Source organism: Alligator mississippiensis, chromosome 5 (genome assembly GCF_030867095.1).
Source record: "Alligator mississippiensis isolate rAllMis1 chromosome 5, rAllMis1, whole genome shotgun sequence".
Classification (NCBI taxonomy): domain Eukaryota; kingdom Metazoa; phylum Chordata; order Crocodylia; family Alligatoridae; genus Alligator; species Alligator mississippiensis.
Window position 1 is genome coordinate 219,956,689 of NC_081828.1, and position 18,900 is coordinate 219,975,588.

Consider the following 18,900-nt stretch of genomic DNA (forward strand, 5'->3'; position numbering starts at 1 on the left):
TCCCCGGGCCAGGAATCCATGCCTGCTCTGCTCCCTGCAGCCAGCACGACCACTCCTCCCCGCGTCTGGGCCAAGGGGACGCCCTGCTCGCCCCCCAGGTTCATGACGTAGGGGCAACGCGGACCCCGGCGTTACCTCCTCAGAGCCGGAGCCGAAGATGAGCAGGTCGAAGGGGATGGCGGCCACCATGTCGATGAGGAACCAGCCCTTGAAGTAGTGCGTGGCGATCTTGGCGGGGTGGCTGACCACCTCCTCGTTGGAGTTGACGTAGGTGGTGCGGAAGTTGATGAGGATGTCGATGATGAACATGATGTCCACGATGAGGTCCACCACGCTGAGCGGGCTGCAGTAGCTGCCGCAGGTTTCTGGCGGTACCTTGCCTGCCTCGTTCAACAGGAAGGCGGCCGAGTAGGGCGTGAAGATGGCCGTGTAGATGACCAGCAGCAGGATAAGCCAGTCCCACACCGCCTTGAAGGGGCTGTAGTGCAGGATGGTCCACTTGTGGATGCGCGGCGCCTGCAGCTTGTACTCGGGCAGCACGTCCGCGCCCAGCGACAGCACCTGCAACACCGGCACAAGCCCATGTCACCGGGATGGGCATCGCCGCCAGTAGCTTCCCCAGCCCCCAGCACGGCCCCCTAACCCCAGCACAGCCTCCCTGCTGCACCCAGCACCCCTTGGTGCCCCCTGAACCCAGCACGGCGCCCCCTGCTGGATGCCCCCTGCCCTCATTGCAGCACAGCACCCCCTGCTGCCCCCTCCACCACCAGCAACCACCAACCCCATGGCCCTCAGGTTGCCCTATGGACTGCCCTGCACACGCCCAATGCAAGCAGGCATGCCCACCCGCTCTCTCCACATGCACACGCTTGCACACGTGTGTTCCCCACAAAGGCGTGAGCTGCGGGGCAGAGCTGGGGGCAAAATGCACTTGCAGCCCCTGGACACACACATGCACGCGTGGCACCCGCGTTGACACATGTGACCCTTTCAGGCCAGGCTGAGCAGCCCCCAGGGCCAGTGGCTCCCAACAGCTGCCTTGGTGTTGGGGGGGGCACACAAAGCTCAGACCGGGCTGTGCCCCCAGCCCCTGGACCCCACCCCCCATCCCAGGGAGCACACAGTGCACCCATGCCTGTGCCAAACCCCTCACAAGACTGCCCATACACACACGAGGCATCACATGCACACATGGGTAGATGCCACGGTACACGCCAAGGCAGACTCAGCACACGGGTGAAACCCCCAGACCCGTGCCCATCCTGCCGTGCTCTTGCCCACGGACTTGCCCCCACCCCCAGCTCAGCAGCTCCCCGGCACCATGGGCTGGGTTTGGCTCTGCCAGGTCAGGACGGGTGCGAGCTGCTGGCAGCACGGGGCCACGGTGCCCACGCTGCCCACACTCGGCAGCTGCTCCCATCTGTCTGGGGGATTAGATGTTCCCGCTGCCCGGGAGCGCCCAGGCGCCGGCAGGGGCTGGAAAGAAGGAACCGGGGGCTGGGGGACGGGGGTTCCCTGAGGGCTTCTGGGGCCAAGCCTGGGTCCACCTGGGGGGAGCACGGGTCAGCCATGCCCTGCCCCCACTCGGCTGCCCCATGGCCCTCGACGAGAGTGCGAGTGCAGGCAGACGGACACGGCGACCCCACGAGAGGGGAGTCCCTGTCCAGACATCCCCAACCTGCTCGGCCATGGGCACAGGCACCGCTCCGTCCGGCTGCTCCCTGGAACTGCTCTAAGTCCAGCTCCCAGCCCCTCACTCCCGACCTGCAGCCCCCTGCACTTCAGCACCCCCCCACCCCTCACTCCTGGCCCGCAGCCCCCTGCCCCATGCAGAGGGCATGAGCCCCCACATCACGTACTGCACAGCCCAGCTCTCTTCACCCTGACCCCAGGGCTGAAACTGGTGCCATGGTACCCCCAGCGACGCAGCCCCCAAGACATCTGCCCCAGCCCCGCCAGCTCTACCAGCCGGACCCACAGTGCCAGAGCCTCTGCTCCCAATGCCTGGGGTGGGGGGGTGATGGGGGAACGTCCACCCCCCCCGGCAGCCCCCGGCGGTACCTGGTCGTCCTGGCGGCGCCCGGCTCCGCAGGCCGCCTCGTTGTCCAGGCACAGGCAGGTGCCGCACAGGGACAGGCCGGACATGGGTCCCGCTCGGGCCTGGGGGGTGGCACCGGGGGCAGCCGAGACCTCCTGGAGAAGCTGCAGGAGCGATGCCAGCATCCTCACGCTGTGCCCATGGGCACCGGCTCGGCGCCTGGCACCGCAGCAGGGACCCCGGCAAGGATGGACGGACGATGGAGTGAGCAGCAGCTGAGGGTGGGGGGGTGGGGACCACGTGCCACACCGAATTATTGGGGCGGAAACTTTACCCAGCCTGCCCCGCTCCACAGAGATGGAGCCTCAGGCCACCGGGCACCCCCCCCCGTGTTAACCCTGACACAGCCAGGCTGCACAGGGGGGCGGGCACAGAGAGACAGCACCCGTGCAGAGGGGCCTGGGGCACTGGCACTGCCATGGGTGCCTGGGGTGCGGTCTCCATTGCCAGCCCCCCTGCAGAGCAACTGGCACAGGTGTGGGGGAGCACGGGCAGTCCTGACACACGTGTGTCCGTGTCCACCTTGGGGCCTGGGGCAGCTGGATCACAGCATGGGGCCTGCAGCGTGCTCAGCCACGGGCAGAGCTGCTGTGTGTGCATGCCAGTGTACAGATGTCCACGTGCCCAGGTGTGCATCTGCTCCAGCCCAGGTGCAACAGCCCATGCACGTGCATGCCTGCCAAGACGTGTGCAAGCATGTGCAGGCATGTGTGCCGCTCTGATCTGGTGCATGGGGGAGACAGGCCTGTGCAGCGTGTACAGCCGCACGCCTGGGACCAGGTGGGGGAGTGGGGTGTTGCGCATGCGTGTTGAACACGGCTGCACATGTGCGCACATGGGGGCTCCTGGCCTCACTCCTCTGGCTCCAGCACCTGCCCCAGTCTGGGCTGGGGCTGCTTCCCCAGTTGTGGGGGGGCAGAGCTTGTCCCCACACATATGCCTAGCACAGCCAAGGCATGTGCCTGGGGCTGGGGGCACACGCCTTGGCCAGGTCAGGCATACATGTGCATACGCGTGGCACATGCACACGAGTTGGGGCCCTGGGTTCAGGCCAATGGTTGCCCCCAGCTCTGCCCCCTGCCCCCCCTGCCCCCCCCGCCCCGCCCGCCAGGTCTGCAATGCCCAGTGGAGAGAGGAGCGGTCGCACTGTCCCTTTAAGAGAGAGCAGCTGGCTCAACCTCTGTTCCATTTTTAGCCTGGATCCAGCCGGGCCGCTAAAATTATCCATAAATTGGGACAAGCCCCGGCCTGGAGTCGGCCCTGGCAGGGGAAGGGGCAGCTGGGGGAGCAGGGGATACCGCCGGCTGCGCCCCCCTGCTTCCCTGCCCCCCAGCCCCGACGCCTCCTGCACAGGAGCCCGAGATGCAGCTGCTTCTGGGGTGGAGCGCGGCAGGTTCCGTCTGCCCAGGACACGGCCCCCGGGCTGGGGGGCTGGGGCAGGGTCTCCCTGCCCACTGCTCCCAGTGCCCCCGGCCCGGCCAGCAGCCCCTCAGCGCGGCGTCGGGCCCCAGCGGCGCATGACCAGGACCACAGCGAGGGATGCTCATGGGGGGGGGGGGGGGGGGGGAGAGCCTGCCCAGATGCTGCCCCGGCCTCCAGCCCCCGAGCTGTCCCCCGGGTCCCGGGTCCCGGCCAGGTCCGGCCGCTCTCAGCACGGAGCAGGCGTCCCCTCCCCTCCCCGCCGGCCCGGCCGGCCTCCACGGCTCTTGGGGGTGGGGGTCCAGCCCACCCCACGCCGCGGTGCCCCCGAGGGACGGCAGGGGGCGCCAGAGCCCGGCCAAGGCCAAGGCCGGACGGCTGGACCCGGGGGTCCCGCTGGCGCCGCGCCCCCGCAGCGGCGGGAGGGAGGGAGGGGTGCCCCGGTGCGGGAGAAGCGCCCCAGCTCCTTCCTCCGGCCCGGGGGGCGAGGGGGGACGGGGCCAGGTCGAGCCCGGGGGTCTCGCGCCCCGACGTGACCGCCCCGGCTCCTCCCTGCGGCCCGGGCCGGAGCTCGCGCGGCCGGGACGGGGACACCCGCGGCAGCCGTGGCTGCAGCTCCGAGCACCCGGCGCCCAACGCCGGCCCCGCCAGGGAGATGCGCGGCGCCCACGCGGGAAACCCCCGCCCGCGCCCACAGGCACCGCACCTCGCACCCACGGCGCGGCGACCCCCGCACCCCACACCCGGCACGACCCTGGACCCAACACCCAGAGCAACCCCGGCACCCACAGCAACCCCGTGCCCCACACCCCGGCACCCGGCACGACCCTGGACCCCACACCCAACACCCAGAGCGACCCCACACCCCGGCACCCCCAGCAACCCCGTGCCCCACACCTGCCACTGCCGCCGTGTCCGAGTCCCGCAGCACGGGAGACCCGGCCCGGACCCCCCCGAAACCAAGGCTCGGGCAGGGGCAGCGCCCACGCTCGCCGGACCAGCCCAGCACCCCCGGGACCCGCGGCACGGACACCGCGGCCGACACGACCGACCACGGTCGGGTCCCGCCGCGCGCGGGATGCGTCCCGCGGGACCTGCCCTCGGGGCTCCTACCGCCGAGGAGCCAGGGAGGCCGGCACCGGCGCCCGCAGCACCCCGGGTGGCCTCGGCCCAGTGCCACGCACGCCCAGGCCGGCAGCCAGCATCCAGGGCACCCCGCCGGCCTGGGCCCCGCGGGCCCCGCTGTGCCCAGCCCCAGGGACCCCCAGCCCCAGACCACGGCGGCTGCCCGGTGGCCCCCAGCCCGGCCAGCACAGGCCGGGGAGTGCCGGAGCGGGGGGCAGCCCCCGGCACCTGCACCCCCTCCGCGCCCTGCGGCCGCCACCCCAGCCCGGCCCGGCCGGGATGGAGCAGATGGGGCACGTGGGGGACAGCCTCCCCCCCACCGCCGTCCGTCGGGACCCGGCAGGCGGAGGGGGAAACCCCCTGGGAGCCCGTCGCCACGGCAGCGCCCTCCCGGGGTGGGTCCGGGGGGCCGTGGGGAATGGAGCACCCAGCCCAGGGGCCCTGAGCTGCAGCCCCCCAGCACCCCCAGCCCAGCCGGCTGCCCCTGCCCCGGCGCAGCCCCCTGCCCACCTACCTCCTGGGCCACCAGGCTGGAGATGCGGACGGCGCGGCGCACCCGGGCACCCCGCTGCGCACCCTCGGGGGGGCCCGCGCCGTCCGTGCGGCCCGGGGACATGGCCCCCCGCACCCTCACCCCATGGCCGGGCCGCCTGCGCACGCCACCCCCGGGGGCACTGCCCGGCCGTGCCCACCCCGGGCGGCCCCGCGGCTCGAGCTGCCGGCGCCTCCGCTCCCGCCTCCTTGGCTCTGCCCAGTGTCGCAGGCTCCTCCCGGGAGGCACCCGCGTCCTCCGGCCCCGCGCGGGGGGGGGGAGGGGGGGAACTCCCTGGGGAGTCCTGGACCCCAGCACCAGCCCCAGTGCCCCTCCCCGGGGCTAGGGGCAGAACCCAGGAGTCCTGGACCCCCAGCACCAGCCCCCACTGCCCCCCAGAGTGGGAAGGGAGCCCAGGAGCCCTGTGGCCCCCCCACAACTTGAGGACAGCCCCCCCCCAGGGCCGGGGGGGGGCAAGGGAAGCCCCCCCCCCATGACACACAGGGTGCTGCAGGCTCCTGGCACTGGCTACCGAGGTGACTCATCCCATGCCAGCTGGCTGGCGGCATCCCTGGCTCCGGCGGAGGGCGGGGGCGGGCGGGGGAGCCCGGGCGCGGGGACACGTCATGCCTCCCTGAGCTGCCCCTGCCCTGGCCCCAGCCCACACGACCCCCCTGCTCGGAGGAGCAGGCCCAGAAGCCCCCCAAGGGCCAACCGCAGGGTGCGGGCAGGGGGCTACAGGGGAGCACTTGCCCCTCCCTGGACTAAGGCCGTGGGCCCCCAGGAGCTGCTCCCACTTCCCCCTATGGCCTCCAGGTCACACACGTGCCCATGGCCTGGCCACACAGGCCCCAGACGGGTCCCAGACACCGCAGGATGTCCCGATGCTGCCCCAATGGGTCACCCCAATACCAGCCCAGCAGGGACCCCGCTACTGCCCAGGGACGCAGCGACCTTGACAGGCGCGGGGAGCCCGGGCGCGCCGTGTTTGGAGGCCGTCACTGCGGTGATTCACAGCCTGTGGAGCCCCGTCCGCCGCGGCCTGAGTGATGGCGGCTATAAACCCTCTGCGTTGTCCTGGCACCCTGCCCGCACGCTGCAGCCATCTGCTCACGCCTCTGCCACGCCAGCCAGGCCCCCGCCCACATGCCCGGTGCCCCGGGCACAGCCACAGCCATGCCAGCCTCCCACCTGCCCCAAACTGGGGCACCAGAAAGGCCAGGGGCCTGCAATGCCTCCTCTTTCTCCAGGCCTGGGTGGCACCGTGCCCAGCCCTGGGCGACGGGAGCTTGGGCATTGGGCCTGGTGCTGCGTGGGACTGCGAAGGAGGGGATTAGCAGGGTGGTTTGCAGGGATTACTGACACCAATTAACCACGCGGCTGCGGCCGTCGAGGGCCATGGACAGCAGGAGGGCGGCAATGCAGAGACCTGTCCCTGCGGGCACATACCCATGGAGCAACAGGGAGCCCATGTGGGTGCCTCCAAGTGTGGGCAGCTCGCAGAACCACATGCCAGGGGCAGCGGGCTGCATCCCCAAGCAGCTCTCCCTGTCAGGGGGCAGATTCAGGCAGAGCCGGGCAGGCAGATGGTGCTTACACAGTGGCAGCTGGTCGGCGGGGATTAGGGCAGGATGCCAAGGAGCAGCACCAAGGATGCTTCCCCCCTCCCCACCAGCCCTCTGCACAGCAGCCAGGGCCTGGGAGCCATGGGCAAGGGCGGGCTTCTCCCCCATGCAGCCCACCCCCCCGTGCCCCTAGGCAGGACCTCCAGCCCCTAAGCAGCCCCATCCCCAGGGCACTGGCCATGCTGCTTCCCCGCAGCCCACCCAGTGCAGCCCGCACCCAGCACGGCTCCCCGGGGACCGACGGGCACCAGCTATGAGCAGGCTGCGGCTGCAGGGGCTGGGACAGGAGTCTGCAGCTGGCATAGCCCATGTGACACAGGGCACAAACCAGGACCTGCTGCTTACCCGGCGCCCCACAGCACGGTGCCCCTACACCCCAGCACCCCCACGAGGCCCGTTGGGTGACTGGCTGGAGCCTGCCTCCAGGCGCCGTGCTAGGACCCACACCCACCACGGGCTCTCTCCCCAGCCCATTCATGTGCATGCCAGTCGGGGAAGCCAGGGTGAGGCCCCGTTGGACCCCCTGTAGCACGATGCTGGGGCAGCGTGGAGCCGGGAGGTGGGCACTGCTCTGCCGTGACCCAGCCGATGCTCCAGGGCACCCATGGGGCAGGTGAGGGCACCGCATCCCACACCCTCCTGCCAGCCAGAGCCTGGCACTATGCACGCCAGCCCCCTGCTCCCCCGTTCACAGGCACAGGCAGCCTCACGCTCACCCCGCTGCACCGCACAGACACGGCCCTGCCAGCACCGGGAGCTGGGCTCGGACACCCCCAGACTCCTAGGATAGGGCCTGCATGTGCTGTGGAGGGTGGCAAAGCCCCCAGGCCCTGCCCCTGGCCACAGCAACAGCCCCAGCCCCTGGCTCCCTACGGACATAAGATCATATAAGAAGCCAAGAGCTGCCATAGACCGGGTCTGAGCCTGCACCGTGCCCAGCTCCTGTGTTACACGGTGACAGAGAGTGGAGGCTGCAAGGGAGGGTGACCAAGTCTGAGCAAGTTTTTCCCCTGCTCTTCTCCCCCTTGCAGCCCCCAGCATTGAGGTCCAGGCAGGTCTGATGCAGAGCCCGTGCCCCTCGCTCCCTGCCCCAGAGCTACCGATGCCCCTTTCCTCCAAGCGTGTGTCCGACCGCTTGTGAATCTGGCTGAGCTCTCAGCTCCCACCATATCCGGTGGCCACGAGTCCCACACGTTAATGCCGCACCGGGTGACACAGAACAGGGTGAACTGAACGACGTGCTTGTTTCGTGCTGTGATACCGGGCCCGTGTCTGGGGACAAAGTCCCAGAGCCACGGGGCTGGCAGAGAGCTGCAGAGGTCACGTTGAGTCCAAGCCAGCCTGAGGCAGGATCAGCAGCCAAACCAGCCCAGACAAATCATCTCTCCTTAAAACCACCACCAAGCCGGACATAATACAGACCTCGCACCCAAACCTGCCCCAGGGAGAGTCCGGGACCAGGCAGCCAACATCCTGCTTCTATCAAATGCTGAGTGGATGAAAAACACCCAATAAACCCCTGGTCACTACCGCTTCCCCATTCATTACGTTGTAAACCCTCCTCCTGTCCCCACTCCGCATCTTGTTTCCAAACCGACCAAGCCTGGCCTCTCTTCCCGTGGGAGCCCCTCCGTGACCCTCAGCATCCCTGTGACACCAGCACGATGCAACGAGCAGGACAGGCAGGGGCAGCATCCCTGGCCACAGCACAGCCCCCTGACCACGTGCTCAGCCCGGATGCACAGCCACAAGACAGCCACGACGCCCCCGCCACAGTGCCCTCGGCACCCACGCCATGCCACGGGGGGCTCACCTGGGTGACCTTCTCGGTGACGTTGTGGGTGCGGTCTTTAACCTTGGTGGGCGCGATGATCTCCTTCTCGCCCGACGGTGTCGCCAGGAAGGTGTCGGCCTTTAAGTCCACGAAGTTGAGGGTGATTTGGGGGATGCGGCTGATGGCGCGGTACCGCACCAGGTCCGAGTCCGACGTCGAGTTCAGCAGGGCGCTGCGCGCGTTGTTCACGGCGCCTGCAGGGCCGAGGGAGGGGTCAGGGTGGGGGGCACGTGGCAGGAGCTCCACAGCCCCTGTGGGGTGCAATGGGGTGCAGGGAGCAGCCCTGGGGGCCCACTGAAGCAGGCATGGGTGGGCATGGGCCCGGGGAGGTGCTCCAGGCTGTGGGAGGAGAAGGGGTGCTGCACCAGAAGGGTCTGGAGTATCGTGGTGATGGCTGTGGCTCCCAGACTGTCCCATGGGCTCCACGCCCAGCCCGTGGCACCAGGGGCTGCACTGTGGAGGGGGACCCACGGAGCATGGCTGTGTGCAGTGCCAGGGGATCAGCGCATGGCTGCTGGATATCACTGGCTCTTAATGTAATTATTCCCTGAGTAATGTACTTAGCAGGATGATCTTAACTAGGCAATTCCTGTCCTCATCCTGCACCTAAGAGGATTGGGCACAGGGTGCGATGGCCTGGGAACTGGAGAGGGGCACGGCAGTGTTGTAACAGGCAGGCGTGCTTGTGCACTTGTATGTACAGGTCCCGGCAGCGACTGGCGCACCAGTACACGTTCATGTGTACATGCATGTGCATACCTAGGTGTGTATCAGCACACATGTACAGGCTCTGGTAACAAAAGGAGCAGGAGCACCCATGCCCATGTGCACATGCATATGTTGGACATGTATGTATGTTCTCCAGCCATGCCAGCTGCAGCAGCAGCAGTGTGCTCATGTGCACACATGCATGTGAGCAACCTGTCACACATGGGGCATGTGACTGGGGCCACACCAGCCGCTCTCCTGCTGTGCCCAGGCCCAGCCCATGTCCAGCCCGGCTCCCATGCCCAGCACTGGGTCCCTGGGGGGCTCTGGCCACATCCAGACCGTGACCTGGCCCCTTGCCACCCCCAGCTGCTGGTGCTTGGGCTCTGGCAGCCACGTGCGCCCCAGTGCATGCTAGTCCCTGCGTCAGCCCTGCCCCAGTGCGCACTGGTACCTGTGCTGGCGTGGCGCACGTGGCCCCGTTTGTCGCCCTCGGCCCGCATGGCCTCGATGTCGTCGACAGAGGAGGCGCGGCGCACGCTGTAGCAGCTCTCGCGGGACCGGCTCCGTGACAGGCTGCAGTTGGAGAAGGAGGCATCGGGGTCGAGCCGGGTGCAGGCACGGTCGGGCCGGGGCGACGAGTGGGTGACGGGCGGCTCCGGGCTCTCGTCCCCAGCCCCAGCCTCGTCCAGCTCCATCAGTGCCCGCTGGTCCTCGGGATCAGAGCCGCCGGGGCCTGCGGGCTCCAGGGACGAGCCGGCCTCGTTGCGGCCCATGGGCTCGCTGCTGTGCTTGGAGAAGTCCACGACTACGGCGTCGGGGCCGGCCTCGGGCAGCGACTGCTTACTGCCCGCCAGCGTCAGCAGCGCCGGCAGCTTCAACCGGAACGACTTGCTGCGTCCTGTGGGACGGGGGAGACGTCAAGGGGCCACACGAGCACCCGCCCCCTCCCCGGGACCCCGGTGCCCACCCCAGCGCCAGGGCAGAAGCAGGGCAGCGCCTGCCCCCCAACCGCACTGCACCCCGGCACCCTCACCGGCTGGCAGCCAGCTGGCAGGCGTGACCCAGTGGTTGGTGTCCTTGCCGGGAGAGCCACGGTGCTCCGTCTCCAGCACCGCCTCGAAGTTCAGGATGAACATGATGACGGCCCCATCCTCGTTCTTCACCGGCACCACGTCCACGAGGCACAGGAAGCAGCTGCCTGCGGGCGGGGGCAGGCTCAGCACCCGGCACGGCGGCCCCATGGGGAAGGGGCACATGCAGCCCCCGCCGGGCCGTCCGCCCCCCCTCTGCCCCCGCCCCGCCCCGCCCACGGGCTCCCTGCTGCTCGCTGCATGTGTGTGAGTACACAAGTGTCTGAGTGCACGTGTGCATGTGGGTGTGTACACGTGTGGGCCCCCAGCATGGGGCATAGGGCTGGGGAAGCTGCGGGTGTGAGCAAGGAAGTGCGGGGGTGCATCTCCCACAGGCGCTGGGAGGGGGTCCTGCCAGTGCCCGGCTCCATCGTCACTTCCCTCCCCAGGGAAGGACCCGGGCAGAGGGACATGGGAGGTGGGGCTCGCAGCAGGACAAGGTGCCGGGGGGCTGTGCACGAAGGCCCCACATGGAGACACAGGGATCACCCCACAGCCTTGCACATGTCCGGGCCCCTCCAGCCTCTGCACGCCAGTCCCTCCCAGGAGCCCCCGGGGCCAGGACCAGTCACAGCACTCATGCAGCTGTCACTGCATCCTAGCTGTGGGGGGGAAGGGGGGGCCATCCCTATCCCCAGGGACCGCAGGCCCTGCAGCAGCCCCCCCCTCCCCTCCCTGCAGCAGGGCCCTGCCCAGCCTGGGGCACCCCGGTGTCCGGCCCCGCGCGGCCCCTCACTCACCAAGGGCCTGACCTGGCTGCGAGCGGCGCCGGCTGGAGGGGCCGTGGCCTTGGCACCGAGCGCGAGTATTTCATGCCTAAATAAGGCTGCGGCCGGCAGCAGCCCACACCGCGGGAACGCGCGGCCACCCTGGGGCCGGCTGCTTTGGCCGCTACACCCGCGGCTGCAGCCCCCTCCCTGCGCCCTGGGGCAGGAGCAGGCCCCTGGCACCGTGTGGGGGGCGCAGCTGCCAACGTCCCCTCGATCTGGCCCCCAGCACCGGCTCTGCACCCCCTGCTGAAGGCATCGTCCCCTGCCCCCAGCACCACACCTTTCACCCCTTCTGCTACCCCCCCTCCAGCCCTGCCTTATCCGCAGGCCCATGCTCTCAGCCTGGTACAGGGCCACGCTGGGCACTGCAACCTGAGCCCGGGACGGACCGACGGACAGACAGATGGATGGAGCTCAGCCAGCATCCACCCGCAGCACTGCCTCCCCCGCCCCACACCCCGCTGGCTCTACCCACACAGAGCCAGGGGGTTTGGGAGCCTGGACACCGGGGCCCTTTGCAGCGGTGTGAAGGACGGTGGGGTGTGGGGCACGGCTGCTGGGGAGGGAAGCCTGGACACCTGGGCTCTCCCCGGCTGCAGGAGGGGAACGCAGCCTGGGGCTGGTGTTCGTCTCACAAGGCCAAATGGACCCAGGGGCCACGGGGACGAGGACGGGACCCCCCCAAACGGGGGTCCCAGCTGCACCTGCCATTCCTGGCTCCGGCCACCAGGTGGCAACGACACCTCGCACATCCCAGCCGGGGTGGGGCAGGGGTCAGGGTGCCTAGGGCAGGGGTCACGGGTGCCCAATGCCCTCTGGGACAGCTGGACGCTGGGAGCCCCCTTGGCCATGCCCAGGAGAGGGGCCCGGCACTCCGGGGACCCCAGCGGGGCAGCAGGCGTGTGCCAAGCGTGTGCCAGGCATGTGGGAGCCGGGTGGGTGGTGTGCGGAGCCCACCGCAGCGCTGGCAGCGAGCGGTGCTTGGCGCGTGCGGCAGGAAAAGGCAGCGGCGTCTCCCGCAGACAAGTGCCGTCGCAGCAGGAGCCAGGCGGCGGGCGGGCGGGCGGCGGGCGAGCGGGCATGCAAGCAGCCGGCACCAGGGCCTCGTGCCAGGAGCCACCCGGTCCCCGCAGGCTGGGCCCATCCCGCCTGGGGCAGGGAGCAGTGTGGGGGAGTGGGGCGAGTGCCGCACCAGACCCTCATCGTATCCCCCCAGAGCTGGGGAGACGCTGCGGGCCCAGGCAGCAGCAGGATGCCCCCCACCCCGGCGCTGCCCACCAGGAAAGGCCCCTTCCCAGCCAGCACTAGCTGCAAGGGCAGACCCGTCCAGACACCCCTGGGCAGCCCCGCTGCAGAGGCCAGCGCCCCGTGCCACAGTGAGACGGGGGGCTGCAGCAGGCAGGGAAGGGTTAAGCAGCGGGCCGCGGCAGGCTGCTCGCTCTGCTAGCTCGTGGCTATAAATATCTGGGCGGCGGAAGAGGCGGCTCCCCGGGGACACGGCACGGCAGGCGCCTGCTGCAGTGTCAGCGCCTGGCACGGCTCACACAGCCCGCGGAGGCACCATGCCTGGGGGCAGGAGCCCCTAGCTTACGGATGCCCTGCGCTGCCCGAGAGGCAGAGCCATGCCACGCCATGCTGTGCCACGCCGTGCCGTGGGGCAGCTGCAAGCCCCATCCTGCCCCACTCCCTTCCTCCAGCGCCCAGCACCAAGCCTGCCCCAGGGCAGCAAGCGCCAGTGCCCAGCCCCAGTGCCCAGCATCAACAAGTGCCCAGGCAGGCCACAGGGACCTGGCCACCAGCATCCTCATGGCCGTGGAGAGCTCCCAGGCCACGCTACCCGGGTCAGTGACAGCGCACACCAGGATCAGAGCCACGGGTGATGGCAAGGAGCTGGGGGTCAGCTCAGCCAGGGGACACCAGCCAGGGCTCCCCACTCGCTCAAAGCTGAATGGCCACTGCCTTCCCCCGGCACATCTGCATCCGCACAACAAGGCCGATAACCCACGGGGGCTGGCGTGCCAGGGCCGGGGCCAGGTCGAGCTGCCTGGCATCGTACCCACCGCCGTCCCAGAGCCAGGCCCTGGCTGGACAGGCCCTGTGGCCCCCAGTCCAGCCCACAGAGCTGGGAGCCGGCTGCCAGCAGCTCAGCACCCCGCAGGACCAAACCCCCGGGCAGCTCCGGCCTGGCCACGTGGCACCCACATGCCCCAGAGACGGGTGGAGGCACCAGGCAAGAGTCCCAAGGACACGGCGCAGATAGGGGAGGTGCCAACCCCACACCCAGGCGCACCCCTGCCCCTGGCCCCGGCTCCCCTCCCCTCCCCCCGGCGCTTCGCTCGGCCTGTCTGCCTGACGCTGGCCAGAGCCCGGCGGCCCGGAGACGCGAAGCATATACAGCTGTCAGCAGGCGCCCGCGGCCAAGCACGGGGCGGGGGGGCAGCACACGCGGGCCCCGCCAGCCCGGCACGAAGCAGCACGCACAGCCACGGCCTAGTCCTGGCAGCACACCGGGGAAGCCTGCACATGCACGTGTCCTCATGGGGCACGGGCACATGCCACACACGCATGGCCCCGAGCCGGGCAGGTCGTAGCACTGCTCTCCCCGGACCCTGCCAAGGGGTCTCCTGTCATGGGCATGGCCGGCCCCGCCACGGCCCCTGCAGCCCACAGGCCACGCCAGCCTGGGCACCGTGGGAGCTGCCCGCACAGCTGCCCCCACTGCCAGGCTCCAGCACCCCCAGCCAGAGCTTCTCCCCCACCCGCGCGCCCGGCCTTGGCCCCGGCAGCTGGGAACGGCTTTGTTTACACCGCGCGCCGGAACCGGGACCAGAGGCAGCTGCCGGGCGGCGAGAGCAGAGACACCTGGCATGCGGCACAGCGCGGGGCCCCGGCGGGGTGGGGAAGGGATGCAGGGGCTGCCACTGCCCCCCATCCAGGCCCAGCTCCTCCCCAGACTCCTAGGATAGGGCCAGCTGCAGCTTGGTGGCTGCCAGGGACTGGAGGGCAGTGGGGGAAGGGGGTGCACCCCAAAGCCTGGTCCAGCTGGGCATGGGACATCCCCCAACCTGCCCACCAGCTACCTCAGCCCCAGCCCCACAGCCATGGCTCTCATCTGGGGCCTGGTGGGCAGGGCACTTCCCCCCATGCCCGGGCTCCAGGACCCACTCCTGCCCCCGTGGTGGCTCGTCCCCTCCCGGGAGCAGCCCCTGGGTCCGAGCATCGTGCGGCGCGCCGCGGCGGGGCCGTACCGTCCTTGCGGTAGAAGCAGATCTCCACCTTGCGCTCCTCGGAGCCCAGCAGGGCCTGCGCGATCTGGGCGGCGGCGCTGCGCTGCGTGCGGGGCCCGTGCAGGAAGTCGCAGGTGCAGGGCTTCTGCATGACCTCGGCCCGCGTGTAGCCGCACAGCTCGCAGAAGCCGTCGTTGCAGTAGATCACGGCGCAGTTCTCCACCCGCGCGTTGGCGATGATAAACTTCCGGCCTGGGGGGAGCAGGGCGCGGGGTCACACGGGCACCGCAGGCCACACCGATCCACGACCCCTGTGCCCCCACAGCTCCCAGCACAGCTGCGCCTTGCTCGCACCGGAGCCCCTGGTCCTGCTGGGGCCTTTCCTGGCCAGGCAAGGGCACAAGGGCACAGCTCAGAGCCGCCCGAGCCCAGCGCCACCGGGGCCCTTTGCTCCCGACCTGAACCCCTCAGCCTACTCCAGCCCTGCCAGTGCCCCTCACTTGCAACCCACAGCCTCCTGCCCCGCGGCCACGCTAGTGCCCCTGACTCCGACCTGCAGCCCCTGCGGCCCAGCCCTGCCAGGGCCCTTCGTTCCTGACCCGCAGCCCCTTTGCTCTCACCCAGCCCTGCTGGTGCCCCTCGCTCCCGACCTGCAGCCCCCTGCCCATCGCTGCCAAGCCAGTGCCCCTCGCTGCCGGCCCCGGCAGCCGCCGGCCTTTCTGCCCTGGGCCCCGAGCTGGCGGCAGAGCCTCTTGCCGTGTTTACTCGGCGGTGCTCGGTCGCCTGGAGCGGCCCCGGCCCTGCCAGCTGCTCGGTGCCAGCTGCCACGGCTCGGTAAACAGCGGGCGACGGGCCCGCAGCTGCCCCCACCCAGCCCCGGCCGCCGGCCGCCTGGTGCAGCACCCGGGGGTCGCCGGCCGCCCTCCCCCCCGGCTCCTGCCCCAGCCACCCCCAGGACAGGCAGCACCGGGGCAGCAGCGCAGCCACGGGGGTGCCCCCGCCGCGCCCCGCCCCGCCCCGCCGCGCCGCGCCGCGCAGCGGGGAAACTGAGGCAGGCGCGCCCGGCCAAGGTCACGGCCGCACTCACTCTGCCCCTCGAACTTGCGGATGATGGTGTCCAGGAAGGTGTTCTGCGGCGCCACGTGCCCCCGCCGCACCGGCATCGCGCCAGCCCATGGGCCCGCCCGGCCCGGCCCGCACTGCGGCCCCGCTAGCCCATGGCCGCCCGCACCTGCCGCCGCCGCCGCCGCTTTGTCCGCGTCCCGCGCCCGCCCCGCGCCGGCTCCGTCCCTTATTTAGGCAGCGGCCGCGGCTGCACCAGCGCCGCCCCCGCTCCGCCCCGCACCCGCACCCGCTCCCGCTCCCGGCCCCGGCCCCGGCCCCGGCCTCGGGGCGCGGCTGCAGCCGGGGAGGAGCCGCCGGGCATCCCGCACCTCCGCCCCGCACGGCCCGAGCCCGCCCCGCGCACCGCGCCCCCGCCCCCGCCCCCGCCCCGCGCCCCGGGACCGCGGCAGGGGCAGGGGCAGGACCCCCGCACGGGGGCAAGAAAGGATACCCCCCCACACACACACACACACAGGGGCAGGAGAGGACATCCCCCCAGGGGCAGGGGCAGGACCCACCCCCAGAGTAGAGGGGCAGGGGCATGACCCCCCTGGGGCACAGGGGCAGGAGAAGACATCCCCCCAGGGGCAGGGGCATGACCCCCCGGGGCACAGGGGCAAGAGAGGACATCTCCTGAGGGGCAGGGGCAGGACCCACCCCCAGAGTAGAGGGGCAGGGGCATGACCCCCCCGGGGCACAGGGGCAGGAGAAGACATCCCCCCAGGGGCAGGGGCATGACCCCCCAGGGCACAGGGGCAGGAGAGGACATCCCCCCAGGGGCAGGGGCATGACCCCCCGGGGCACAGGGGCAGGAGAGGACATCCCCCCAGGGGCAGGGGCAGGACCCAACCCCAGAGTAGAGGGGCAGGGGCATGACCCCACCCCCGGGGCACAGGGGCAGGAGAGGACATCCCCCCAGGGGCAGGGGCAGGTCCCACACCTGTGCCGCACGCACTGAGGGGCAGCCCAGGCCACCCACGGGTCAGGCCAGCTGCAGTCCCAGCCTGATGCCCCCCAGGCCAGAGCCACACCTGGGCACAGGCCAGAGCCGGGCACACTGCCACGGAGCAGGCAGCCATAGCACAGGGAGACAAGGCCATGGCCCGGCTTTGTTCCTGCCTGGGGCTGGGCCAGGCCACACATCCCCCTGTGCCCTGCATGGGACCCCTGCCCCCTCCCCCCCGGGACATGGGGACCACTGCACCCCAGCACACGGGGCCCAGGAGAGCAAGGTGGGTCCAGCCCCAGCTCGTGGGGTCTGTGCCCTGCCGGGTGTCAGGGCTGGCAGTGGCTCCTGCCACGTACACATTCCCCTGGCCAGTGCCTTGGCCCTGTGAGACCCACTCCCAGCATGGCCGGGGTCAAGGCCCGGGTCAGGGCACGGAGGGGTGCACCAGTGCCCCGGGGAGCCTTGCAGGGGCCAGTGGCCAGTGGCCAAGCCAGACCCGGCTCTGAGCAGCGCCAGAAGCCACGGGGCCACATCCAACATCCACGGAGGTGCCAGGGCCATGGCCCCACTGGACGCTCCTGCCCAGGACTGGGGTGGGCCCTGCTGCTCTGCTCCTGGCCTAGGGCTGGGGGGCAGGGGGGGAGCGCTGCTCCACTGCAGGGTCCAGGAGGGTCCAGGGGGGTCCAGGAGGGTGCAAGTGCTCTGCCCCACTGGGCTGGCAGGGAAGCACCCACAGCTGCAGGAGCCACAGGGTGCACGGGGCCCTCCCTGCCCTGGCCACAGCCTCCAGCCAGGCCCCACATCGGGGCACATGCCAGGCAGGAGGCAAGCGCTGGGCTGGGGGTAGAAACCCGCATGGGGCAGGTAATGGGCTGGGGGCAAGTACCCATGGGGGGAAGATGCTGGGGAGGCACATGCAGGCCGGGGGGCAGAAACCAGCTGGGGGGAAGATGCTGTGGGGGCAAGTGCCCACAGGGGGAAGATGGTGGGGGCAGATACCAGCTGGGGGGCAGGCACCCATGGAGGGAGGATCCCTGGGGGAAGGTACCTGTGGGGTCAGATACTGGCTGGGGGCAGGTACCCACACAGAGAAGATACTGGCAGGCAGGTGCACGCAGAGGGGCAGATACCACGGGGGGGGAAGGTCCCTGCGGAAGGACAGATACCACGTAGGGGTAGATAGCTGTGGGGGGCGGGGGGCAGGGAAGATGTTGGGGGCAAGTTCCCACGGGGCCAGACACTGGGCTGGAGGCACAGGTCCCTGCAGGGGGGCAGATACCGGGGGGGCAGATGCGAGCTGGGGGCAGGTCCAGGGGCGCTGGCACGGGGCACACGCCCCCCCCCCCCCCTTTCCCAGAGCCATCCGCGCCCTGTCCAAGGTGCTGAGGCCGGGCCGGGCCAGGCCGGGCGGGGGGGGGGTCCCGGGGGCGGCACTGCGGCTCTGCCCGGCCGGAGCCAGAGCCTCCCCCCACCCCGCCCTCCAGTCCTGGTCTCCCCCAGCACCTGCCCGGACAGGCCCCAGGCCGGGAGTGGGGGGGCACTAGGCACCGGCCTGAGGGTCTCTCTGCCCCCCCACCAGGGACAGCGCTGAGCCCTCCGGGGGCTGCAGGGTCTCCTGGGGGGGAAGGCAGGTGGGGCAGGTCAGGAGTGGGGGGCACCGGCAGGGCGGGGGGGGCCTGTAGCTCAGCTGCACCCCCTCTGCCCCCCCGCACTCTTGCCCTGGTGCCGTGGTACCCCTGCGGCGCTGCCCCCCTGCTCCAGGCCGGCTCCCAGGCCCCACATGCCTCTGGCGGCCTGGTTATCGCTGCCGCGGCCCCTCATCCATCATCCCTGTCGCCCGGGTGGCAGCCGCAGCCACCCGCTGCCTTCCGAGCCCCGCAGCCGGGTCTGACGCCTGAGCAGCGCCTCCAGGCCCAGCGCCCAGCGCCAGGGCAGAGGTCACGGGCTGGGGTCAGGGACAGGCCGGGAAGGGCCGAGCGGGGCTGACCCCTGCACCCCACAGCCGGCGCTGCCTGAACCCGGGCCCGGGGGTGGCAGGAGAGGCCATGGCATGGGAGCGGGGCAGAGGGGCCCGGGCTGGAGGGCAGTGGGGCTGACTCTGGACCCAGCCCGGTCTCAGCCTCCAGGCCAGTCTCCCCCAGGGGCTCCATCCCCGCGCTGGGCCTGGGCCCAGGCTGTCAGCGTGGCGCTGGGGTGGGTCCTGGCCAACATCAGCTGCACCCAGGCGGCGCAGAGCGGGAGGAAGAGCCCTGGGACGGGACGGCAGGCACCAGCGGGTCCTGGGGAGGCCTCTCTGCTCCTCCAGGGGCCCATCCCTGCCAGGGACCTGCCCCCCCTCTGCCTTTGGGGCACCCCTGACCCCTTCCCTGCACGGGA

The 18,900-nt window shown here is 70.9% G+C and overlaps 1 protein-coding gene across 1 annotated transcript in view; it reads right to left on the minus strand.

Annotated features, from left to right (window-relative positions):
• KCNH2 (potassium voltage-gated channel subfamily H member 2) overlaps positions 1-15,797 on the minus strand; it is a 22,570-nt gene extending 6,773 nt beyond the window's left edge. Inside the window, exons 1-6 of the mRNA XM_059729278.1 lie at positions 15,559-15,797; positions 14,493-14,723; positions 10,378-10,542; positions 9,796-10,242; positions 8,613-8,827; positions 136-561 (exon numbers count right to left, since the gene is read on the minus strand). Of these exons, the coding sequence (XP_059585261.1) occupies positions 136-561; positions 8,613-8,827; positions 9,796-10,242; positions 10,378-10,542; positions 14,493-14,723; positions 15,559-15,634 (1,560 nt within the window). The 5' untranslated portion in view covers positions 15,635-15,797. The remainder of the gene's footprint in view (positions 1-135; positions 562-8,612; positions 8,828-9,795; positions 10,243-10,377; positions 10,543-14,492; positions 14,724-15,558) is intronic.
• Positions 15,798-18,900: the final 3,103 nt, after the last annotated feature.